This window comes from Knufia obscura (assembly GCF_036327395.1).
Source record: "Knufia obscura strain CCFEE 5817 isolate CBS 148926 chromosome Unknown scaffold_1, whole genome shotgun sequence".
Lineage (NCBI taxonomy): Eukaryota > Fungi > Ascomycota > Eurotiomycetes > Chaetothyriales > Trichomeriaceae > Knufia > Knufia obscura.
Window position 1 is genome coordinate 2,856,716 of NW_027042687.1, and position 23,995 is coordinate 2,880,710.

Genomic DNA, 23,995 nt, shown 5'->3' on the forward strand with positions numbered 1-23,995 from the left:
TCATCTTGAAGCGAACTCTTGCTCCGAGATGCCGGTCGAAAAGGGACGAAATGCGCGGATGTCGTTGCAAGGCTTCCCAGAAAGGTCACTGTTGCGAGAGTGCCAGTCTACTGGGTTCATCTCAGAGAAATTCCAGGAGCATGGATGGCTTGTCTTTCGAATCGAACATCGCTTTCGTTATCTTCAAGTCATCTCGACATCCTCGTCTCTGGCATGATCGTCGTCAATGGCTTCGATGTTATCTCCGTCCGACGCATTTTCATCGTCATCTGCGTCTTCCCACTCATCCTCGTCGCCCTCGATGTTAAGCGTTCTATTGAGTTCCCGAACCAGTTCCTCGGCGTGGCTCCGAAGAGGTTCATCCTCATATTGTAGAATCTGGTACAGCTTTAGACAGTTCGCAAGCCATTCTTGCGCTTGTTGAACATTCGCCGACTTTGCATCCTCACCGATGTCCGGTTTCTGACTTATCAGCAGATGACACCAACCGCCTAGATACCATGCCTCGACGCTCTGGTCGTCTTCCTTGACTAGCCCTTCCAGCACGACCATAGCGTCTTGCTCGTGTTCCACCTCCATCAACAACCTCACTAGACTAACCCGGGTAGCGAAATCTGGTCTCGCGGGATCTTCGACATCCGCCGGAATCCCTTTCCAAATCGCTAAGCTCTGAGCTAGAGTCCTCTTCGCCTCATCGAGTCTGTCTTGACTGATCCGTATGCTGGCCAGTGTTTGTAGGACACCTGCGCTGAGTGACTCTGGACATATTGCTATAGCTTCAGTGACCAGCTGCTCACACCTCTGCTCGGCATCCTCTTCCCAGCTCAGATCCGTCATGTACACCTCAGCCATGCCACACAGTGCTTCTGCCACTTTTGCTCTTCTCATATCCACGATCTGTTGTGTGCCTTCAATGTCGAGCTGTTCATCAAGGACCTCGATCTCGTTCTTCATCACCTCGACTGCCTTCTCGAAATAGTCTATGCTCTTGCGACCGCCTTCTTCAGATAGTTGGGCCAGTTCGAGGTAGGGTTCGGCTGACACGAGCGCTCCATTAGGATCGATCTGGACGGCGAGCTCATATTGGGCTCTGGCTTTGTCGATGTCGCCAAGGGCAGAACAGACGTCGGCGCCGAGCACCAGCGCAGTTGGGAAGGTTGCTTTCTCTTGCGCAGCGTTGTGCAGTAAAATATCGATGTCTGAGTAGGCCTGCTTATCTGTCTCTAGTCTCTTCAGTGCTTCCTGTATGAGTGGTAGTGCCTGCTCTGGCTGAGAGTGTTCTAGTAACGTCGCAGCTTCTGCGAGTAGATCTTCAGTGGACTTTTGCGACTTCGAGGCTACTGCTGACTTGACTAGAGGTGCATTTGCGCTGCGTAATATGTCCTTGCTGTTGTTCCGTGATTTCGTCTTCGTTTTGCCCATTTTGAGACACTCTAATGTACGACTGGTCGAATCCGCAGTAATTACGCTCACAAATGTCCGTATTGAAGTGATCCAGAAAGTTGTGGCCTTCCACGAAATTTCTGGTGAACTCGATAACCTCGAGCCTCTCCAATAGTTGTGGCTGTCAGGCAGCAATGAAGGGTTCCGCCCGCAGTCCGTCATTCCGCGGCGGGACGCGGAAAGTTTGAGCATAGAGGGACTCCCCGAGAGGACACACATAGCAGCGCATTCCCATTTGAAGTTGCGCTTGCAGCAGTTCAGAACCACCTACAATCATGGGTGCCGACGAGCAGAAGGAAGAGCGAGAAGTCCTCGACTCAATCTTCCCAGATGAGATCCAAGATATCTCAGATACAGCCTACAGGATATCGATAGCCCTCGACCTACCAGCTAATGCAGAGCCACTGGACGAACCGCTGATAATTCTCTTGAATGTATCGTACCCAGAAACGTATCCCGATGTCGCTCCCAATCTCGATATCTCGTCTCCGCCAGGTGCAGCCAGACATCCTCTTCTCGATGTTGCAGCAGACAAAGCTCAGTTACTGGACACTCTCAGCAGCACGATAGAGGACTCAATGGGCATGGCTATGGTCTTCACGCTCGTCACTACCCTCAAGGACTCAGCAGAAGTATTGATGGCAGATAGGCAGCGCCAGGAGCAAGAGATACATGAAGTTGCTGCGCGAGAGAAAGAGCAGGAAGAGAATAGGAAGTTCGAAGGCGAGAAAGTTACCCGCGAGAGGTTCTTGGAATGGAGAGAGAAGTTCAAGAAGGATATGGAGGAGAAGGAGCGCCTGCAGAAGGAGGAAGAGGAGGCCGAGATGAAGGGAAAGAGGAGCGTCAGGGTTGAGGAGAAGAAACTCACCGGAAGGCAGTTGTGGGAACGAGGTCTCATTGGCAAGGTCGACGAAGTGGACGTAGAAGCGGATGGCATAGTGGAAGGCACAGAGAAGCTCAAAGTTGAAACCTGAGATGCAGGACACGGTCAGCCATGATCATTTTTTGGTGTCTCCTCCGCAAAGCCACGAAAGTACATCCGCCGGAATTGGTTCAGCTCATCTGCCTTGTGTCCAGATGTAGAGTCCAGGCTCAAGTCCTGGACGCCATTAACCATATCTTCTGGCACATCTCCAGCCACGCGCTCATAGACAAGCAGCCTTCTCGACCATTTGTTGAATACCTGGATACAGCTATGCTTCAGCTCCAGCATGTTGTGCCGTGGCACAGGAAACTCCTCATCCGCATCGTTAGCACAAGGCATCCAGAATGCGAGCCGTGCCCCATCAACAAGCGACCGTACCGCAAAGTCCATAATATCGTCCAGCATCCGGTTGAACGAATATGGTCTCTTGGGCGCAACAAATCCTGGCAATAGATGACTTGGCACACCATCTATGAAGTACGGTCCCTCATGGGTCGCTTTGCCATTCATGCCGTCCGGACCATGTACCCTGCGACCAAGAACCTTGAGTCCTTCTCTTACACCATATGGAGGATCGCATATTATTCCGTCCAACCACCTCGAACTATCCTTCTTCGGCTTACCCGGCAACCGAAACGGAGAATTTGTCAAGTCGGCCGTCAAGCAGTCCCCGAGAACCCCTTCGAGTCCGTATCTCCTGAAGTTCGCACCAACGCCCTTCTCTAGTCCCTTGCTCTTCCCACGGAAGCTCCGACCATCGATATCAGCACCCAGCACAATGGCACCAAGTTCAGCCGCCGCGACCATGAAGCCGCCTGTACCAGTAAAGGGATCAAGGAACAGACCGCCAAGTCCAGCTTTCGCGAGGCTCGCTGTCACAAGTGCAAGTTCAGCGTCCATGGATGTCGTAGAAATATAGGGCCGCTTCTTCAGGTCATGCTTGATTATCAGATCTCTTCTCGACTCTCCGATAAACCTCCCAAAGAAAAGTCGCCTCGGCTTACGCTCTGACAGTATCGCCGCAACCTTCTCAGCCGTGTTAGTGTCAGCATGGCCATTCCCGTTACCATCCACAGAAGGATTCCTTTGCTGGACCCCGGCTCCCGTATTCAGTAAAGAGTGCTCCTCAGGCGTGAGCAACTCCCACTCCTCGCCCACCACGAACTCCACGTCGGGGTTCTTCAGTTTGATGCGTCCTTCAAAAGGTAGATAGCCGAATCCCTCCACGATGTCCCGCTGTTGAGCCATCGTGCGACTACCGCAAAATGCATCGATGTTAAATTTGAATGAGACGTTTTTGTACGGTGCCCAGGTACTTGCTGGGAGAGACTTCACGTTGTCGTGTAAGTCGTCGTAAGTTGTGCCCGTTGCGTAAAGCTCGTAGATGGATTTAGAGAGGATGGAGTGGGAGATGAAGGTCTTGGCTAGTTCATCCTGGCTGGGTTGATCGACGCTGGTACTGGTAGCATTGAAGCGGACAACGCAGAATGGTGAAGTTGGTTTGTAGTCGACGATCGAGAGGGTGATGCCTAGAAGTGAGGCTAGAGATTCGAGTTCTGGTACGCGAAAGGTCTCGTGGGCATGGGCGAGGCGGATGAGGTACTGGGGCCCGCTTGGATCACTTGGTCCAGTGTTTGGTGGATGTTGAGCCATGTCGGGCGAGCAGTCTCTGGGTTTGCTGTTGTGAGAGTGTGGTCGATGCTGTTATGAAAGTTCAGGAAGGCGCCTTGCTGTTCAGATCAGCCTCGGAAAGAGCAATCAGACTTCAAGGGATTCGAGGTGCGTTTTGGCTACTTCTCATACCATGACAGTGCCTCGGAATCAACATCTGGGTAGACACCTGTAATTGAATCACACTATGTAATCAATCTCGGAACGGCGTTCACCATGGCCTTATGGAATGAATTTCTAATCGAGTCACGACCGACGCGTCGATAGTCAGCACAGCTGCCACTACGAGCACATTTAGCCCGGCAAGACGGAAGAACCTCGTCTGTTAGATCTCACGTGCCCATTTGTGTAAATGTGATATTGTTGATTATCATTGAGCACGCTTTACACCGGTACAAAACTGTCTGGTGGTCTGCAATGTCTTGGCGACACAACGCGCATAAAATGCGCATCGCAAGCCGTGAATACGGCAGGTTTTAGGGACACTTACGGCAGGTCATACGGCGTTGCGTATCATGTTAGCGTAAACTCTTTGGCTTTCTCGGGATACCTTGCTCTGATCATTCTGATCTCAAGGAGCACAGAAGAAGAGGATGGCTGCCTGAAGGGATTAAATATCTGCTATTCCTTTCATGGGTGTTGTTCCGTCCTTATGTACACGAATATGTTATCTTTGTGAAGATACTCGCAAATATGTTCGGCTGGTCAGCTGCTGGGATCGATACTCCTTTCACTCTCAAGCATCAGGCCTGCATTGAAAGCCGGAACCTTCAGCCTTTCCGCGACTTCCACAAGCTCGAGCCAAATCATAGGAAAAGATAATGGAAAACGCTATCGAAATGAGCATGCTGGGCACTGAAGTAGCCCTCGCTATTGTTTGGTGCCAGACGACCATGATATCAGCACAACGGCCGCTGTACTGCTGCAGGCGTTCTGAAGCACACTAGTACCGGCCGCAGGATGTGCCGCAGACTTAGAGAGGCAATGTTTCACCAGAAATCTAGGCAAACTTTCATGCCGGTCCAGATCGATCATCCCCGACGCACCCCTCCACCGGAAATGAAGGAGAAACAGATAGTGCGGCTACAGGAGGCGAGGACGGGCTTAAAAGTACAAAGATTGAAGATGTCGAATGGATCAACGAGATTTATTTTACTGCGGACAGCCAGCTTTGCTTACCAATCGGGGACGGATCTTCATTAACATGTAGACACAGGGATGACAGATCGAGGTCGGCGCCGCTATCCGAACCGGTGTGTGGCCGAGAGGTGAGCAAAGACTCCTGCGCCAAGGCGGCGATGGCGCAGGTATGAAGAGCTAAGAGCTCCGTAAGGTGAGATGTCACTCTTAGAGGTGGCCAGGTGCTTCCTTCTTATCAGGAAACCTTCATGAGTTTCTGAATTGTGTAATCATTGGCTGAGTCGGGATCAGTTCGAAGATTGGCCAAGGGCGATGCAAGCATGTCACTGTAACCCGAGTGGGTACAGAATAGTGACAATAGTACAGAGATGGAACTAACATCATTAGGAAAGACATAGGAACAAAGCGTTCTATGCACATATTTGCAGACAGTCAATCTAGATCCTTGTTATCCAATGCTCTGAGCAATCAGGCTAGTCCCCGGTTGAAGGAACTCGAGCATTGTCCGGCGTTACACAGCTCCTCCGCGTTTCTTCCCTCGTCGGGGATGATTATCGGCACCCCACGGATCTTTCTTCGCCACTTTCAGGTGGTAAAAGCATAGACAGGCCATGAATGGGGCCCTAAGGCATGCTCCTGTGACCTGGAACGGGTAGATGAGGGACTTCAACGCTCCTGTGCCTTTCTGCTGCTCTTCTGCCATTCTCTGGATTTTCAGCTGTGGTGTTTTGGTTTTGGGAATCGGGACTATCAAATTGCGTTTGTGCTTCGTGTCCGGCGCTATGCTGATGATCGTCCTGAGTTCTAGCGTGGCTTGACATGAGTGTGTTTATGTGATCAAAACAACCGTATAATGAATCGGAAGCCTGTAGTATGCCCCTCCACATTGTTAGACGGAAACATCTCTGTTATATGGATTAATCTGCCGTATTGTCAGAGGGTACTTCGTATATTGTAAGATCAATTGGCACAATATGCAGCACAGCACTATCCGATGTGGATACGATATACGATCTCCTGCTAGTCCAAACGAAAGCATGACCGGTTGCAACCCTTGCAGGAAACGCTTGGCACATGAGATGCCAGATACCATTCAAGCAGAGCGGACGTCTTGTTTCTCATGGTTTGGCATGTCTGACCACTTCGCTTAGTACGGAATCGAGGGTGCCCAAGATTGTGTGGCAGTGCTCGAGTCGGGCACGCAATGCGTCAAATGCCACTAACGCCTGACAGTACTGCCAGTGGACGGGATTCCGAAGTGCCAAGGTTGATCCTCCTATGCGCACAGCAAGTCTAATCGACACGAATGAGGTACTCGCCGAGTGCGTGGGTGAAAGTTGCTTCCTATACCCATTCCTGATCCCTGAGCAATCCTCGGTAATTTAGCGTTGCGAATAGTGCGCACTTAGCTGCAATTGCCTCTAGCAGAAATGATGCCAATCTTCAAGCTGAGTGGGCGCGCCTACTGTAGGCATCCTGTCGACGGTCTTTCTCATCGGTTGAGTCAAGTCATTGTGACATGCTTGCCCATAGTGTGTCCGACAATAAACAATCATCAGCTAGGTTTACCCTCAGTCTGATTGTCTTCAGAAGTGTCAGCTCTACTCCCAATGGCTGTCAGAACGATCCAACTGATCTCCAATCTTTCTGCTGTTGCCCGAAGACAAGACGCGTCAACGAGTCTAGATACCTGCGGCTATGAAGACGGCAATCCAGCATATATACGAACTGCTGCGCCGGGATGGGAGTGCAGGACAGATACTGCCCTTAGTATCTGGGGCTTTTGCAGGACTTCTGAGCCCGAGATATCTAGCTGTGGAATTGCAGGTGCATGCATCGACGGTGGATCGTGCTCGACTGGTTGTGGCCTCTTGGGCTATGGAACTTATGTCACGACATGGACATGGTGAGAGAACGACTCTTTGATGTACTCTTTAGCGTATTACACTGACAATAACAGTAACAACGCCGCCGGTCCTAGTACTCTTTGTTCGACCGCTTATATGGTGCCCAACGCTGGTCTAACTTATACATATCTCGCTGTGGCGAGCGCACAGAAGAAACCACATACTTCCCAACACCGCTGTCCGCTACGACCAGCAGCTCCATTGTTTCATCTGCGATCAGCATGGCTTCGAGGGTACAGACCAGCGCAACTCCTGGCACACTGCCAGTCCAAAGCCGGCCTGACAGTACTTCGAGTGCAGTGCCTGCGTCGACTGGAGATGGTACTACCGAGCCCGATGTCGATGAAGGTGCTGGTGGAACCAAGAACCTTGGAGCAATAGTCGGAGCAATACTTGGGGGTGTTGCGGTCATTTGCATCACGGCTTTGCTCATCGTATGGATCAGGAAGACTCGAAGCAGAAAACCCAAGACCTTGAACAATTCAGTCCAGGAGCCTGCTATGGTGGATCCTCCCAGCTGGCATAAGCCTATCTCAAAACCTCAAATTGCATACGAGATGGCGCACAATAGCATTCCTGGGAGTCCTGGTTTGGCCGAAATCGATGGTGGGGGACTCAAGTCTGGAAAGCCACATCTAAGCAGCGGATACTCAGATACAAGAACACTATAATTTGTAATCCGTGGAGGACAAAGTACCAAGTACTCTTAGACTTGTGCATAGCCATGGAAGCGCATTCGTATCCTGCTCTCGGATTGTCAGAAACCCCTGGAGAATTCTATCCAAGATGTCCGGCTTGTTCACCAAGTTGAACACTTGGAGGTACGTCGTCAGCTGCTCATCGAAATATGAGGGTGATGCCACTTCTTTGCTATCGCTCGTAGATTGCTCAATCATCCTTCCAACATTCAGAATCCACATACGCAGACGAACGTCAGGTGCCACTGAGCGAGGCTCGTGTGGATCAGTGGCACCTAACACTGCTTGTGTGACATCTTCGTTGAGGTGTTGTAGGACCTTTTTCATCTCTCGTAAGATTCTTGGACCTGCAGAATACACCTGTTCGATGGGAGAAAAGACAGTACCCTGAGCACCAGCCTGCTCATTGTGGGTCCTTACTCGCAACCACCACAATGCAGCGAGAGCGGCGGCAGTCTGTTGACACTGTCGAAATCGTCCTATGAGTGGCAATGTTTTTCGCTCAAGAGCCATCAAACCATCCACGCAATAGTCTAGTGTTCTGCCATTGAGGAGCAAGAGCCTCGAGGAGAGAATCGTTATGGACTCTTGGCTCATCCTGCTTGAGTCCTTGTTGAGAACGTCTAAGACATGCCCATAGTACCGTAGCTCGCTGAACAATTTGATGAGGCAAGGACTTCTCAAAGCGACAACATCAAAATTGTAAGTGTCGTTGGGTTCCCACATGATATCTCCGAAAGTGAAGTCGGACTCAAGCGGTGTCTGCCAATTAGACAGATCGATCAAGGGACGCGTGAGGGAGAGGGTCGACCTCTGAATCTCAATCCACAGGTAGACGTGGCGGTAGTTTGCAGGTGCCCAATTGTCGTTCTCATCATCAGGCTGCATACACTTGATCATGAACTTAGAGTGCAGTCCCACTGCCATGTAGTCCCTAGCGGCCATCTCAGCCGACATGACTGAGAGAGCGAGACCCATGGCTCTCCAAGAAACACTTTCTGTTAGCTCCTCCCGTAGAGAATGTATCGCTGTGGTGTGACATCGCATTGCGAATAAGGCCATCGGCCGGGATTTTGTGACGGATTCGTGATATGCGGCAAGACTGGACATGAAGGCAGAGCCATAGCCAGCATGCGAGAGGAGTCTTAGTCCCAAATCCCACGCGTTGGACGACAAGCCGGATACAGTATTGTCATCGTGTATCTGTGACTCAGGTGACGGCTGCGATACCAGCGTCTGCCAGAAGACGATGAGCTCGTTTAGGGTTGAATCCATGCGGAAAACTCCCAGAAAGGTATTGCCGTACTGTCCTCCAGCTGGTAAACGCGGGATTTTGGCTGCTTCCGCTGAATGTTGCATATGGTTTGTACCATCGTTCGCCGCACTCATATATTGCCGGCGTCCAGGTGTCGACGAACTTCTAGTCTGTTGAGATGTGCGAGACGCAGAACCTTGAATGACGATCACCCCACAAATTGGTCCCGGGCACCGTTCTGATCTGTTGATGCAGTTGTAGCAGCTTGGTTGGTGGAGGTCGCATTTGACTTTCCGGCGACGACACGGTGCGCATCCACGAGAACGCCCATGGTTGACCATACGGGCTGCGACGCAGCCACTTGTGTAACCTTCGCCCGGTAATCAGTCAGGGACCGGAGTGATGTTAAAAGTTGTGCTAGTCTTGTTGAATTCTTGCAGAAGTGATCGAGAGTGAAGGATTTAGGCACCCCTTCGCTTATAGGCGCTACCTTCTCTATCGATAGCTAGATCTCTTGGCTAGCCTATACCTAATCAGGTATCTTAGCAAAGATTTGAGACATACTCAAGGTCAGTACGACGCTTGGGATGTCACCCATTGTATCATGCCTTGTCGTATACTAATATGTCTTCCCATGCCTTGCGGTTCGCTCCCTTGGCGTCAGCCGCTTGTTTCGAGCTCCAGGTCTACCACCCAGGGCACGTTCTCCATACTGCCCTCGCCGTCATTGCCGACAGCCGCATTCACAAACAGAGTCTCTTGGCCCAGTTTCAAGCCTTCATAAATCGAGGGGCTCAACGAAGCGTACCCCCTTTTCTTGCTCAAGTTTCTACCTACGAAGTCCTCCGGCAACAGGTCGATCTCGTCTTGAACGGACTGGTCGTTCCACGCAGCCCGTCTGGCACCCCACGCACGGTGTATATGCCCAAAACAGTGCAGCCGCGGTTTCGTGCGGCATATCGCTCGTGCTAAATGTTCGCATCCACCACTCGAGCCATCGGCGCAGCCATCAAGTACGTACTTCGGAGGTCCATGAGTTAGGACGATATCGGTGCCGTCATGGATGACAGTCTGCTGTGTTGGCATATTTGTCGCCCATGCAGGCGTCCCGGATGAGTTGTATCTGTCGTGACCGGTCGGGTACTGGAAGGCCGAAATGCCATACGCAGGTGTATAAGGCGAAGCATAGACCTTAAAAGTCGCACCAGTTTTGAGTGTAAACTCGTGGGTGCCTTCCTCCAAGAACACGATGCCAGCTTCTCTGGCCATCTTTGCTTTCCATAAGGCAAGAGCTCTCTCATGAAGCGGAGAATCATCAAAAACCTTGTTATTGTTACTGGCGGCTTCCGGAGAATCGTCCGTGAGGGCGTCTGCATGTCCTCCGTATTTCTCACAGAACTCAGGGTCCAGATCGGCGTCGTGATTACCTGCAATGACAAGCTTTAGTTCAGCATCTTGAAAGCTGGCAAGACCCTCGATTGACCTTTTGTAATTATCCAGACCGCCACTCTCAGTCAGGTCACCACAATGTAGCACCACATCAGTCCTTGGCAGTCTTTTGCAACCCTCCACGCCGGTGGACGCTGTATACTTTTTGAGGTCTATATCGTGCGTATCTGAAATAATCAGAAATCTAGTTTTGACCTTAGCAGCAAGCGCACCCGCAGCATCTTTTGTTTCATGAGCATTCGTCGCGCCCCTCGAGCTTGTCGAACGCGATTGAGTGCCTTCACGGCTATAAGGATGCCACTTTGCCATTTCGACGGTTTCTTGTCCACTCGTGTATCCTTGTGTACTTCAGTGTTGCTTTTGCTGAAAGCAAATACTTCGAGCTGGCAAGGAGAAAATTGTGCGACAAAGAGATGATGAGTTCGCCGGTGGGATAGTGTGCATGTTTAAGTTCAATGTCATCCAGGCAGCGGAGCATGAAGTTCAGGTTCCATGTTCTTTTGCAACTGTCGGTACTCATGGTCATCGCGACGCCGCCTAAGCCAATTTGCTCATGCTTGATGGCAGTGAGCTGTTGGGTGAATACAGCCCCGATGTATCGCTAACTTGACGTTACGACTATGCTGTGCCTTCATACTGCCACGCGCATGTGAAGAAATATGAAGCGGGTGAGCATTTCAACCTGGCACACCCCGGACACTCAAGATGGGCGCCTGTCCACGTCACTTGCTTCCGGCGCCAATTCTGAATGCCAAGCCTTTTTGCCTGGGTGTCAAGGCATCAACTGGAGACCACGTACTACTGAGATTTCATGCCCGTTCTGCGCCTGTATGCTTCACTTTTGATCATCTTCGCCAGTGCTTCAAACGCCAGTGTTAGCAACCCTTCACCATTGCAGTGACTGTCAAGATCAGTGTGCAGCCTTGTCCGTAGCAGGTGATCCAGAAGCTCCACAACAGCATAATGTCGTGCAAAATAAGAGCAAGGACGCGTAGCAGATCATTGAAACCTTCAGTAGATGGCTGAAGAAGAACGAAGATGGCGGCAACGGCATGCACATGAGTCCAGCACAATTTCGCTGGGCGCTTTCGGCACCGCGAGCTACCATGAGAATGCTCAACAGTGGACATTTCTAAGAAATGGTCTAGCTGAGCCGAATTTGGATGACCAGGAGAATGGCACTGATGAGGACACCACATCGCTGCTGAGGATTCTCTCAAACATCGAGACTGTAGCGGAGTCCAGATACGAGGATGAGATTAGCAATGTCGGCACCACAGACAACATTTTGCACACTCAATATTCCGAGCTTGCAGCCGCTTCGTCCACAATCCAAGCAATCCTACACTCAAACACCCGTGCCAGCAATGCTCGGACGAACGGCGATACAGTGAGCTTCGGTAATGCTGTATGGCTCGGTCCAGATGGCCAAGACTCAGGAAACCTCACAGTACCTGTCACTGCTTATGCTGCAGGACCAGGCAGAGACTTGCTTCACATCGCTTGCGTTAGCAGACAGTCTTTCGAATATGCTTCCGAGAAACAGGTCAGCTCGACCACGAGGATTCCTTCCCTAGCAGGGGGTCCGCAGACCGCTTGGGCTGGTGTGAGGTCAATAGAGCAAGTCGTCTTCTCTCGACGAGATCCAGAAGGTCATGGTGGCACGTTCCTCGCTGTCAGACAAGCTTCTCAAACAAGCGTCTTCGAGCCTCTTCTACGAAGGGACGTCTATGCAAGTACTTCCTCGACCGACCGATCCTCCTTGGACCCGAATCGACTACTTGCACTACCACGGTCCCATACAGGCGGACATGACCACGCGGACGTTTGTTTCCATCCTCATGATCACCGAAAGCTCGCTGTTGTGGACGTGCAAGGAAATTGGAGTATATGGCGCATTGGAGGCCGCAGAACGCATACATCAGGGGTCTTGTACAAGGTAGCCCTCCAGACTTCGAACAAAATATTCTCGTGGGAGGACAAAAAGCGGCCTGCAGGCGTTGAGCTCTACTTCGACGGCTGGCATAGAGTTCTCTGGATTGCAGGAAAACAGGATGATGTCGATCGGTTGCTCGTGTGCAATCGCCAGGACGCAAAACTTTTCGACATTAAGGGTACCGACAAGGATGAAATTTGCTCGGTCGATGTGCGTTTGGATACAAGGAAAGAGAATGCCTACATCCTGGATATGCAGCCCGGGCCGTCTCCCAACACCTGCTTCATACTGACCACGTCTAGATTGCTGGTATTCGACTTCGCCCAGAAAGAGTGGAAGGATACTGGGTCTACCAGAGGACCAGCTTTGCTTTGTGCTTGGCAGCACTTTCAGGATGCTTCCGCCCTGTCCTTACGAATGACAACTCTTGAGCTTGGAGATGCGGTGCTGATAGCGTTGTATTCGACCAACACACGGCTCGTGCAGCTATACTTGATGCGTCTCAGCCACATTGATGGCACACTCTACACCACAGCTGATGACCCTTCAACATTTCGCTTGCCAGAGGGCCTAGCAGATTCTCCCATAGCAAGCTTAAGGCTTGCTACCATGGAGACGTCTGGGCATGGGCACATTTCAAAGGGTCAGGTACCGCACGTATTGCAAATTGTGGTTCAACGCGAAGACCTCTCTATAGCCACGGTTGTAGCAGAACTATCAACACCTCATTTGAAAAGATCAAGCAAGGACCGACCAACCCTGAGGCTACCGCCAAACCGAAGCATGCATCGCAGCGAGCGGTACGTCGACGAGATTGACGACGAGGACGATCTCACTGGATTCATCGTTGGCGATGATGAAGTGGAAGAAAGCGAGTACGGAGAGGACGCTGGCGACGCATCACAGGACGGATCACCCGATACAGCCGTCACCAATGAGCCAGAAAAACAGACGAGCAAGGTCTTCCGAGAAATTACCGCTGGAAAATCTGGAGGGGACGCTATAGCGAAAGTACTTCACGAGGCGACTAATGGACTTCCCACTTCGAGGCGTGATATTCCGAAGGCATTAGAGGCATTCGAGAGTGTGCTAGAAGAGCCGTTGGCTCTGACAGGCATATCAGGTGTTGTGCTCCTGTCAGATCTGTTCGACGACGACACAAAGATAGAAGACATCGAAACCGATTCCGCGATCCTCGACCGAGCACTTCCTATGATCGGTTCTGCCGTTCAAGACAGACTACTCATATCCACCTCCCGCGATGAGAGCTCTCGACCACTGCTGCAAACATACGAAGACCTATTCGAGCAATACGTCAACAACCTCAATCCAACTGTGCCAGATCGCGATCGAGTCCAGAGAGAAAGACAAGTCCGGGATGTCGCCCTCGATCTCTACCTGTCAAACAGGACCGTCAGACGTTTGCCAGCGTCCATAGCCCAGCATGTGTCAACGGATGCAGCCGGGACAATACCAGACAGCGACCCCATGATCTTCAGCGACCCTATCATGCAGCAAGACCTTGTATCCAGACGGACACCAGCTCCCACATCGGCGAGTCAGCCTGTACCACGGCCGCCCAGCTCGCAAGTCCCGGCGCCAGCAACAAAGCCGTCACCTCTAGAAGACGCACTTGCTCGGCTGTCAAGTTATACCACCATATCCAGACCACCAGCAGAAGCCATCATGGAGAGCACTAGCAGCCACATATCATCACTTCTCGCCCACCTGCCAGAATCAGCTGATGCAAACCCAGACGACTACGACTGGCAAACCACGGAACTAAATCTAGCCGCTGGTGATGACACTGACGCAGCAAAAATGTCCAGCAAAGCAGACAGAAAGGCTGAGAGACTAGCCAAAGCACGGAAGAAATCAGGCGATATTCTTCTCGACAGATCAGCACCAGCGAGGACGTTAGTGAGTAAGACTGGTGCCAGTCAACCAGAAGCGAATATCATGAGTGAGGGTCCCGAGCCAGCTGAGGAGTCAAGCCAGGCTGTTATGCCTATGACCTCCACACAACCAGTACGAGGTACCCATACAAACCGAGCAGTCACAGGCACGAAGAAAAAGAAAAAACGGATCGCTGGGTTTTAGCTACATAGCTTGTACTCATAAGTCATTACTGCGTAGCTTCCATGCTTGGTATCCATTCGACCATCTGACATGCATATCCCTTATCTCCCCATCACTATTTCCACAAATCAACCACATCACCAATCAATCCACCACTCCCCCACCCATCTCCCAATCCCTTGCCTCCTTAACAGCCCTAATCGTCCCATCCTCCCGCACCCACCCCTCAATCCTCTCCGCCGTATCCCCCACAAGCCTCGCATAAGCCTCACTCACAAAGAACAGACTCGTATGCGCGACAACCTCATCCATATTCTCCATGTAGACTCTTATCCACGTTGGATCGCGCTCGCCGGTTACCGGGTCTTTCTTGGGGAGAGTGCAGAATTTGCGGTCTTTGAGAGGTTTAGGCGGTTTCGGTGCTGATTTTGCGGCTGATTTTTGGGCGGCGCGCGCGGCAGCTTGAGATGCGAGGTGTGCTTGTTTATCTTCTGCTTCTTGGCGGGCTGCTTCTTGTCGGCGGGAGGAGGTCGCTGTGCCGGTTGACGCGGTTGATTGCATGGTGGTGGAGCGCGTAACGGGTGGTATATCTGTGCTTGTGTTGCTGCTGGTGGCGCTGCTCTTCCCCTCCATCCGTTCCTTCTCCTTCGCCATGCGTTCTTCTTCCTTCCTCAGGCGCTCACGTTCACTCTTCTCGTGAGCGGAAAGGTTGGCGGTTTCCTTCTCTTCTTTCTCCTGCTGCTTTTTGCGGGCCTTTTCGAGCTTGAGGATGTGTTTCTCGCGGTCTTTGAGGGTTTTTTCGTGGTCTTTGCGGGCTCGTTCGTGGGATTTCATGAGGCGGTCGTGTTCTTTTTGGGCGAGTTTGAGAGTTGAGGGGTCGGCTGTTGTGTATGGGGTTGGGTCGAAGGGGGGTGGGGCGGTTGGAGGGTCTGGGAGGGGTGGGAGGTAGTTGTCGTGGAGTTGGGATGAGGTTATCGATGCTGTGTCTTGTGGTGAGATCAATGAGGTGTTGGTATCCACTGGGGTGATTGAGGATGTTTCGATGGACATTTGCGGAGGTGGAGGAGTTATGTCTGTCTCGGCAGGCTCGAGGACGGGCGAGGGTGGTTCGGCTTGCGGATCGAGATGTTGCATCTCGGCGTGCTCTTCATCGGAATGGGCTCCATCTAGGTGTAGATCGTCAATGTCCTTAGCCACTATCTCGTCGTCTCTATGCTCTTCGACCGATATCCTAGGCGTGCTATGGTGGGAACTCGGTGCACCACCGGGCACTTCGAGTGATGGCCTCTGCTCGGTCATCTCTGTCTCCGCCACTAGCACTTTCTGGTTGTTCTCCTGAGGTGGTTGTGCCTTGATTCTACCGGTACTGGCAGTGTAGTAATTGACGAATCTGACTCGTGGTATGGCCTTGCCATTCTTAGTCCGCTGATTGGCAAGAGCATCGACATCTTCGAGTGGTCGGAACGATTTGTACCTCTTCTTCAGCCCATCATAGTCTGCCATACAGCCACCAAATTCAAGGTGCGACTTCACGTACGATGCCGTAGCTTTCCTCAGATCGCCGTAGTGCTTGTTCAGAAAGTAAAACGCCTTGTCAAACTTGCCTTTGCGTACAGGCATCTGAACATCGTTGTCGAATGCTGGGTTATAGTACGGATCTGTAGGTTGAGCGAAGGGGTCTGCAGACAGCGGAGCAGTGTCACTGCTCTGACCGTAAGATGGCTCCTGGGGCGGATCGGGAGCACTTTTGAAAAGACTTGCAATACCTGTAGTGACCACACCAGGATGCATGCCAAGAAAAGGGGTGTCATATGCTATGTGCCCGAGTATGCGATGCTGGAAAACGTCTTTGCTGCCAGGGCGATGGGTCGGGAGAAGAACGACTTCAGCAGCAAGAATGCCGCCCAGGCTGTGCCCAACAAGGATGACATCCGTGTTGTCATCCTCATGAGGTGTCAGCCAGTTGCTGAAGGCATCTCGAGCGTAGGAAATGTTCTTTCGAGACTGATAGCGAGGATAGATCTTTGTATGTACAACGTGGGAGTCAGCCAGACTCATCGCCAACAGATTGTGTACATGAGCCGGAAAGCTTTTGAAGCTAGTCTCAGTGCCCATGAAGCCATGGAGGTAGACGAGCAATAGCCTTCTTCTGTTTTCGCCGGCAGACTCGACGGGGTGAAGAGATTGCGTGCTGTTTGATCGCGGATCGTCCATTCCTGTTCCACCGCCATATGGATGATTCTGCTTCTCGCCTGTTGATGAGTACCTTGTTTGCGGGGTCAGATGTATGGTGTTCACGCGCGGACTTCTAGGTGGTGACCAGCGTCCATCATCGCTGGAGAAGGAAGATACCGTCGACACAACAGAAGGCGACCTCGGTGGCAATGGTGGTGGTTGAGGCATCATGACGATGCCAGCTCGAATATTGATTACATTGTGGTGTAGGCGAGATAGATATCAAGCACGACGTTCTCGGTTCGCGGTTAGACAACGCACACCAGCAAGGCAGTGCATCGTGAATGTTTCACCCTACAATCTGATACGCGTATTTGCGCTAACGACGTCACCGTGCATCTGACCCTGGGGTATCATCCCAAGCATTCGAGTTTTGACTTTGCTGAGTTTCAGCAGTCGCGTACCGAACCTCTCAAATGGCCAGCACAGCACCTTGATCGAAGATTGCTTGCTCGTACACGCGTTCACACTTCACAAACCAACAACATGGCCCCCTCCCTCGACATCGCCATCCCAACCACAACCCTCTCAACCGGCTCAAAACCCTACACAATCTACAATATCACAATCCGCCTCCCCCTCCGCTCCTACACCGTCCAAAAGCGCTACTCCGACTTCCTCACCCTCCACCAATCCCTCACAGAACAAGTCGGCACTCAACCCCCCATAAACCCCCCCTCAAAATCGTGGTTCAAAAGCACCGTCTCCTCCCCCGAACTCACCGAAACCCGCCGACAAGGCCTAGAAACCTACCTCCAAACCATAAACAACACAGACGACAACCGCTGGCGCAACACAAGCATCTGGCGCGCCTTCCTCAACCTCCCCTCCAGCTTCGCCTCCCAAACCTCCTCGAAAGCAGGCAACCTGCACAGCGTCCTCACCGGCCCCGGCGCAGGCGGCGCCCCAATCAGTGATCCCACCGTCTGGCTCGACAGCCACCGGGACCTCAAAGCCCAACTGCACGATGCAAGACTTAACCTCACGAACCGCGATCAAGCGTCCACTCCCCAGAAACAACACGAGGCATCCGCAGCCGCGAAATCGAGTCTCGTCAAGGCTGGGACTCTAATCTCCGCCCTCGAAGACGGCCTGACACACATCCAGAAATCAAATACACCCGAATCCCAACGCCTCGGCGCAGGCGAAATCCGCCGCCGGAAAGATCTGTTATCCGCAGCACGAAAAGACAAAGACGCGCTCGAGTCCCTCCTAAACGCCATGTCCCAGAAGACAAAACTCGACAGCGCAGTCGCGAATATAGCCGAGCATACCGATCTGCTTAGTACCACCAATAACAACTCCTCCTCCACCAATGCTAAAACCTCCACATCGAAACCCCGCGGCCGCGTCCTCGGCCGCGAAACAAAAGAAACACAAGGCCTCGACAACGTCGGCCTCCTCCAACTACAACAACAGAAGATGAAAGACCAGGATATGGACGTTGATGAGATACGGAAGATCGTGGTTCGGCAGAGGGAGCTGGCGGAGCAGATTAATGGCGAGTTGGAGGTGCAGAATGAGATGTTGAGGATGGTGGATGAGGATGTGGATCGGGTGCAGGGGAAGATTGATGTTGCGAAGAGGAGGGTTGGGAAGATTAGGTAGGGGTTACTGGATAAATGTGCGGTGCAGATGCCTGCTGGAGGTGAACCCAACACGAACAAGTAGGCATGGTGTAAGAGCAGAGGTGTAGAAGTTGTCTGGACTTTCGTTGGTATACTTAGCAGGGCGTTTGGGGGTCTGGGATCTTGTTGGTAATGGAACAGCATTTACATGTGATGTCATATAGTCCTTGCTTGATAGCGACCTGAAATACGCCGGACACCTGGCTTGCAATAATCAACTGGTCGATCATGAGCTCTGGCTCTTCAGCGACCATCGCTTAGACTTATATTCACACGATCGAACATCTCTGCATCACACCCAAGTACACTCAACATCACTCCTTCAACGTCAAAAACTTCGCCGCCTCCTCCACACCAACCTTCGAAACCTCACTCTCCTCCCCATCAATCAATCCCAACCTCCCAATCCTAACCCTCCACCAAAATTCCCTCCTATCCCCACCCAGCTCCCCCTTCAACAACCTCCTCTTCAACTCCCTAATAAGCGGGTTATATATCTCACTCCACTCAAAATCTACCATCTCACTCCTCACAACACCCAACATCTCAATCGCCCGACTGTAATTCTGATCTCCGAATGATTGAGAAATAAGGTCTTCTATTATCGTACCCATCTGCTGCACACCAGATCTCACGAGCTCTTCGTCCTCAGGCGTGTTCATCAGGCGCTTGAACTCTGGAATTGCATTTGCGGGATCGATGGTTATGGTCTTCTTTGCGCCCTGACTAGTGTCTTTTGAGCTTTTCTTGAGGAGGGCGTCGATGTCGAGACCTGAGATTGGTTTTTCGGCTTCTCTGTCTCGGTAGCGGGCGCGACCCTTGACTTTTGGTGGGACTTTCTTGACGTCTGCTATTTTGATCAGTTTGTCGAGGGTTGATCTGTTGTGCTCGAGGAGGTCGGCAGGTACGTTGCTTGGCTCGAGGAGAAGTTCGGGTTTTGGTGGGAGAGGCTCGTCCGGGTGGATGGCGCGGTATTTGATTGCGCCTTCTATTGTGTGTAGGATGGGACTGAAGACGTCGTCAATGGCAAAGCGTTCTTCGGAAGTATCTTTGTTGATTAGAGACATGTTGTCGACGTAGTCTGACATTGCGGAGAGGAGATCGTCGGTGGGTAGATTCCGATGAGATGTGATGGTTTTGCCGGATACTGTGACTATTTTGTCGAGGGGTGGGAAGCGGTAGGTTCGGAGGTCCTCGGCGAAGGGCAGGTCGTTCTCGATGAGGCATTCAATGTCTTCTGTTATGTGTGGTGATAGCAGAGTGAGTTGTGGTTCTGACATATCTTTCTTGACGAAGCGTGCCACTGCGACAGAGCCAACTTCGAAGAGGGCGTGGACGAGAGATGAAAGGGCAATGGCGGCTTTGTCGTTAAGTTTCTGGGCGACTAGCATATTTGAATTATCCAGGAGCATGTATCTTTCGACATTCTCTTTTGGTATGAAGCCAAGTATCTCGTAGTTCATGTCTGTTTCGAGTTTCGTAATGTTCTCTTCTGACTCGGAGATGTGGACCGCTGTACGACCATATTCATAGCCCTTTGCTAGTTCGTCCCGAGGAATGTCTCGAAAACCTGTAGGGGCCTCGCCGTCCTTGATTCTGTACGAATATGCAACTCGAACATCGGCAATGTTGTCTTCACCTTCAGTCTCCTGTCGCTGAGAGGGAGCGCCATCCTTGACGACGTAAGAATGGGCGGCTGGCGGTCTGCGGACCATGACCTTGGCGTAGCGTTCAATATCAATGGTGATGGCAGTATCGTACGTGTTGGGGTCGCCTAATCGAAGTTGACCTTTGTAAGTGGGTATAGGTTTGGTCTGCTTTATGTACGGCCGGGCAAGACCTTCTATGGCTTCGTCCATTGTGCCATATACCCCATCGCTCAGCTCCACCAGCCGCTTCAGCGCTTTTTCGTTGTTTTTCTTCTGGTGTGGCTTATTCTCTTCCTTGAAGCCATACTCCGGGTCATCAAAGTCAACTCCGAGCACTGTCAGATGAATGCCATTCTGCTTGATCATTCCTGCTGTCTGCTCGATATCGTCCGCATCCAGCGCGCCAGTGCCATTAGTGATCAGGTATAATCTCTTGACAAATTTGAGGTTCCGACAGTGCTTCATGATCATGTCAACGCCCAGAATGACTGCAGACAGAGCATCACCAGAATCGGTGTTGTTCGCTTTCAGTTGGTTGGGTAATCTTCTAAGCTCCTCCATCTGTAAGTTCTGTATTCCTTGTATTATGGTGATGTTCTCATAGCCGCCTTCTTCTTGCATGTGATTCTTCGTCTTGTCAGTTCGGAAGCCAATAACTCCCACCAGCAAGGTCTTGCGACCGGTGAACACGATATTTGTGACCTTGTCGTAGAAGTAGCGCAAGGAATAGTCGAGGTCTGATTGTTCCCGTCCATGTCGTTGTCGGCTCATCGACTGGCCGAGGTCGACGATGAACACAGTTGCTTCCTTTTCGGCCATGGTAGCAGAGTCTGCCCTTGCGAACTCGTCGGGTTGTGGTTCGACGCAGGCCTACGATCTGCGCATTCCTAGTGCTGTTGTCCCGGTGTGGTTGGAGGACTTATAGTGACTGTCAGTTCCTGTCAATCGGGACAGGGCAGAGGCGGGCGCATTTGTAGCATTGAAGAGGTGACAGCATGCGGTTTATACAAGGCAGACTCAGGCACTCTTTGGCTGACCAGCAGCGCATCCTGGAAAGAGTAAAGAGTGCTGGAACTGCTTCTTACTAAAAGTGACGCCAGCAGGCACGAACCTAGGCAAAAGACGCGTCGAAACTGACGCGAAATCAGGTGCCGATAAAGGATCAATTAAGCTGATAACAAGCATTCTAGAAGCATACGTCGGCATCGTTGGCGTCATTATTCACATTGAATCTCGGTGGTCTGAACCGCACAGCTTCATGTTCTCTCACCCGTGCCACCACTATTCTATCACGAAGTCCTCTAAATCAGACACGATGCCGTCCTCTTCAATACTGTACTCGGCAGCGCCGTACCATATCATCAGGTAATAACCCACCTCTGCCATCCCCAGCAGCACATAGAACTAACACCCCCAGCTATGGCACCCTCCTCGGCTCCGAAATCTTCCAATCCTTCATAGCAGGCATCGTCGCCTTCCGCTCCCTCCCCCGTCCCCAATTCGCAACCCTCCAATCAGCCCTGTTCCCCATCTACTTCGCCATGCAAACCGCGCTCCCCGTCCTCCTAGCCCTCACTTACCCCGCCGAACGAACCGCCATAGGCACGACCGCCTCATCCATTTCCGGCGTGTTAGAACCAAATAACAGGCTACACGTTCTTACGCCGCTGCTGACGACACTGCTATGCGGCGCGGCGAATATGGTTGTTATTGGACCCGCGACGACGAACTGCATGAAGGAGAGGAAGCATCAGGAGACGAGGGATGGGAAGAAGAGTTATGATGCGGGGCCGCAGAGTGAGAAGATGCAGGCGTTGAATAAGAGGTTTGCATATTTGCATGGGGCGAGTTCGTTGGTGAATATGGTGGGGTGTATAGCGACGGTGTGGTATGGGTTTTATTTGGGTGAGCGGATGTTGTAAAGAGGTAGTAGTATTTAGGAGAACCCTTTTTGCGGTGTAAGAGAGATACGCCTGTTGAGTATTGCCACTGGCACTACTTTCTCCATTGGGACGACGTTCAAACAGGGGCAACAACGCGTACAGGACGCCGCTCGAAGCAGGGCCATACAGGAAATGGCAAAATGGCGCGATCATCGTCACCATGTGGTAACAAAACCATATTGGGCCGTATGGTACAACTGCGTCGGAGCAGCGATTGATGCTTGGAGGCTTGGGCGGAAGTGCAAAGGACAAGACAAGACGAGTCAGGACATCGGACAGCAGTGGAGAATCAGAAGTGGTGAACGGAAAGAGCTCGTGAGCGGCGCCGGCTTATCGATCACTTACTGGAGCTAGAGCTATGGGACAAGAAAGGAAGAGATAGAATCAGAGCTCCTGTTTTGGAAACAGTACCGGTACAAATATCCTTATCTACCGAATCTAGTGTAGATTTACAGCTCTCAATTACATTAGTGTTACACCACATGGCCAGACAACCCTTTTGCAAACTGCTCAAATTGCTCCTTACTATACACCGCCCTCGAGTGCTACTTCTCCTTCTCCTGCTCAAGCGGACTAACAGGCGAGCTAGCCCTCTCAACCTCAGGCGCTAGTGTATCTGCCCTCGCCTTGCCTTTCTCAACCGGCGACTTCTCCTTCTCCTTTTCGGCCATCTGCGCCTTGAGGACAGGCGTCGGTGGCTCGATGCCTGCCTCTGCTGCTTGTTCAGGGGTCAAGTAGTGCTCCTGCGTCTGTGGCAGAGGTTCAAAATCCTTCGGCAGAGTATCGACTCTTAGCGGCTGGGTGACTGAGGGTGGCAGCGGGCTGCCCGGTTGAACGACGCTGCTGGCGGTGTTTGTTCTTGGCGGTGGAGTGGTCGTTGGTCGTGCTTCTTCATCTGTTGCTGGTTGGGGCGCATCATCTTGCGGCTTGGTCATGTTCATGGAGAACACTATCAGGGTGACGCCGTACAATATACTTACACAATGTTAGCAGGTATCGACGCACGCACAATCCAAGACTTACAAGGTTATGCCAGCCAGGCCAGCAGATATGCCAGCAAGAATCCGTGTGGCTTGCTGGGCATCGTGTCCATGTACTCTGACTGGAGTGGTATATGAACTTCTTTGTCGCTTGATCAGGTCGAGTGGAGAAGACCATAACTTGAAGGTCTCATGTGTCAAATCTCGCTGGCTGAGATCAATAGTGCCATATACCGGCACATTCCACGTCCACTGTGGAAATGCTGTGCTTGCGCCCAGCCATCCTGCAAGCAGTATGAGGCTCACGAACCAGAACAACGTCAAGAGTGACTCCAGCACTAGCACAACCCATTTGTTGTAGAACTGAGGCTTAAATGATAGAGCAGTCAGGTAGTAGCCGAATGCGACGAGTGATAGCGATGCCTATGAAGAGAAATTTAGACTGGATCGTTGAGGATAGCTCGCAATCGGACCGAGTTCGATTTGAATTGGTAAGATTGTAGTGATGTTGGGCGACTTACGGTGAAGATCGAAAGACCGAAAGCTGTGTAGGCTCCCCATATCGCACAGCATGCTGCGGCTAAGGCAAGAACGATGATGGAGAAAGCCAGTTTTGTGCAGCCGACTGGTGTCGACCAGCGCGGCATAGGCACAACTTGAGTTGCAAACGGCATGATGAAGTAGAGCGTTTCGAGGGGCGAAGTCGAGAGAAGTTCGACAACTGGATGTGACACTTTTATTCACTTCAAAATTCGACGGAGAATTAAGTCAACAGCTTTGAGGGTCCCCGAGCAGGAAAATGTGATATGATCCAACGAAGCGACCTCGAACTCTTAAAAACTGCCCACATGAGAGGTGACCGATCTTAGATGCAAGCATGATGGAGATTTCTGTCTGGTAGCAGTCTTTGTTTTACCTGGATGCGGAAGTGTCGACTGGATGTCTCTTGCGGAAGGCACGGACCAGCGCTTGCATTGTAAGGACCTCGGGCGCGTGAACTCATTGACAACAGCCTCTCGAGCAGTGCGTGCTGCGTGTAAACTATCGGGCACTACAT

General features: G+C 51.7%; 11 protein-coding genes across 11 annotated transcripts; 4 read left to right on the plus strand and 7 right to left on the minus strand.

The window, feature by feature from the left end:
- Window positions 1-183: 183 nt before the first annotated feature.
- PMZ80_001073 (uncharacterized protein) lies at window positions 184-1,422 on the minus strand (the record flags this gene model as incomplete). Its single annotated transcript, XM_064869521.1, has 1 exon — window positions 184-1,422. The coding sequence occupies one exon, from the start codon at window positions 1,420-1,422 to the stop codon at window positions 184-186; it is 1,239 nt and encodes a 412-aa protein (XP_064735018.1).
- Window positions 1,423-1,718: 296 nt separating this feature from the next.
- GIR2 lies at window positions 1,719-2,417 on the plus strand (the record flags this gene model as incomplete). The annotated part of the gene is made up of 1 exon (XM_064869522.1): window positions 1,719-2,417. The coding sequence occupies one exon, from the start codon at window positions 1,719-1,721 to the stop codon at window positions 2,415-2,417; it is 699 nt and encodes a 232-aa protein (XP_064735019.1).
- Window positions 2,418-2,431: 14 nt separating this feature from the next.
- PMZ80_001075 (uncharacterized protein) lies at window positions 2,432-4,021 on the minus strand (the record flags this gene model as incomplete). The annotated part of the gene is made up of 1 exon (XM_064869523.1): window positions 2,432-4,021. One exon carries the CDS (start codon window positions 4,019-4,021, stop codon window positions 2,432-2,434), a length of 1,590 nt encoding a protein of 529 aa, XP_064735020.1.
- A 3,730-nt stretch (window positions 4,022-7,751) lies between these two features.
- Window positions 7,752-9,173, minus strand: PMZ80_001076 (uncharacterized protein; the record flags this gene model as incomplete). Its single annotated transcript, XM_064869524.1, has 1 exon — window positions 7,752-9,173. The coding sequence occupies one exon, from the start codon at window positions 9,171-9,173 to the stop codon at window positions 7,752-7,754; it is 1,422 nt and encodes a 473-aa protein (XP_064735021.1).
- Window positions 9,174-9,699: 526 nt separating this feature from the next.
- Window positions 9,700-10,797, minus strand: PMZ80_001077 (uncharacterized protein; the record flags this gene model as incomplete). Its single annotated transcript, XM_064869525.1, has 1 exon — window positions 9,700-10,797. The coding sequence occupies one exon, from the start codon at window positions 10,795-10,797 to the stop codon at window positions 9,700-9,702; it is 1,098 nt and encodes a 365-aa protein (XP_064735022.1).
- Window positions 10,798-11,506: 709 nt separating this feature from the next.
- On the plus strand, window positions 11,507-14,524 carry PMZ80_001078 (uncharacterized protein; the record flags this gene model as incomplete). The annotated part of the gene is made up of 1 exon (XM_064869526.1): window positions 11,507-14,524. One exon carries the CDS (start codon window positions 11,507-11,509, stop codon window positions 14,522-14,524), a length of 3,018 nt encoding a protein of 1,005 aa, XP_064735023.1.
- Window positions 14,525-14,647: 123 nt separating this feature from the next.
- PMZ80_001079 (uncharacterized protein) lies at window positions 14,648-16,906 on the minus strand (the record flags this gene model as incomplete). The annotated part of the gene is made up of 1 exon (XM_064869527.1): window positions 14,648-16,906. One exon carries the CDS (start codon window positions 16,904-16,906, stop codon window positions 14,648-14,650), a length of 2,259 nt encoding a protein of 752 aa, XP_064735024.1.
- A 318-nt stretch (window positions 16,907-17,224) lies between these two features.
- PMZ80_001080 (uncharacterized protein) lies at window positions 17,225-18,346 on the plus strand (the record flags this gene model as incomplete). The annotated part of the gene is made up of 1 exon (XM_064869528.1): window positions 17,225-18,346. One exon carries the CDS (start codon window positions 17,225-17,227, stop codon window positions 18,344-18,346), a length of 1,122 nt encoding a protein of 373 aa, XP_064735025.1.
- Window positions 18,347-18,680: 334 nt separating this feature from the next.
- YKU80 (ATP-dependent DNA helicase yku80) lies at window positions 18,681-20,834 on the minus strand (the record flags this gene model as incomplete). Its single annotated transcript, XM_064869529.1, has 1 exon — window positions 18,681-20,834. The coding sequence occupies one exon, from the start codon at window positions 20,832-20,834 to the stop codon at window positions 18,681-18,683; it is 2,154 nt and encodes a 717-aa protein (XP_064735026.1).
- A 496-nt stretch (window positions 20,835-21,330) lies between these two features.
- On the plus strand, window positions 21,331-21,937 carry PMZ80_001082 (uncharacterized protein; the record flags this gene model as incomplete). The annotated part of the gene is made up of 2 exons (XM_064869530.1): window positions 21,331-21,380; window positions 21,433-21,937. The coding sequence occupies 2 exons, from the start codon at window positions 21,331-21,333 to the stop codon at window positions 21,935-21,937; spliced, it is 555 nt and encodes a 184-aa protein (XP_064735027.1).
- A 566-nt stretch (window positions 21,938-22,503) lies between these two features.
- Window positions 22,504-23,612, minus strand: PMZ80_001083 (uncharacterized protein; the record flags this gene model as incomplete). The annotated part of the gene is made up of 3 exons (XM_064869531.1): window positions 22,504-22,933; window positions 22,982-23,361; window positions 23,460-23,612. 3 exons carry the CDS (start codon window positions 23,610-23,612, stop codon window positions 22,504-22,506), a joined length of 963 nt encoding a protein of 320 aa, XP_064735028.1.
- Between the last annotated feature and the right edge of the window lie 383 nt (window positions 23,613-23,995).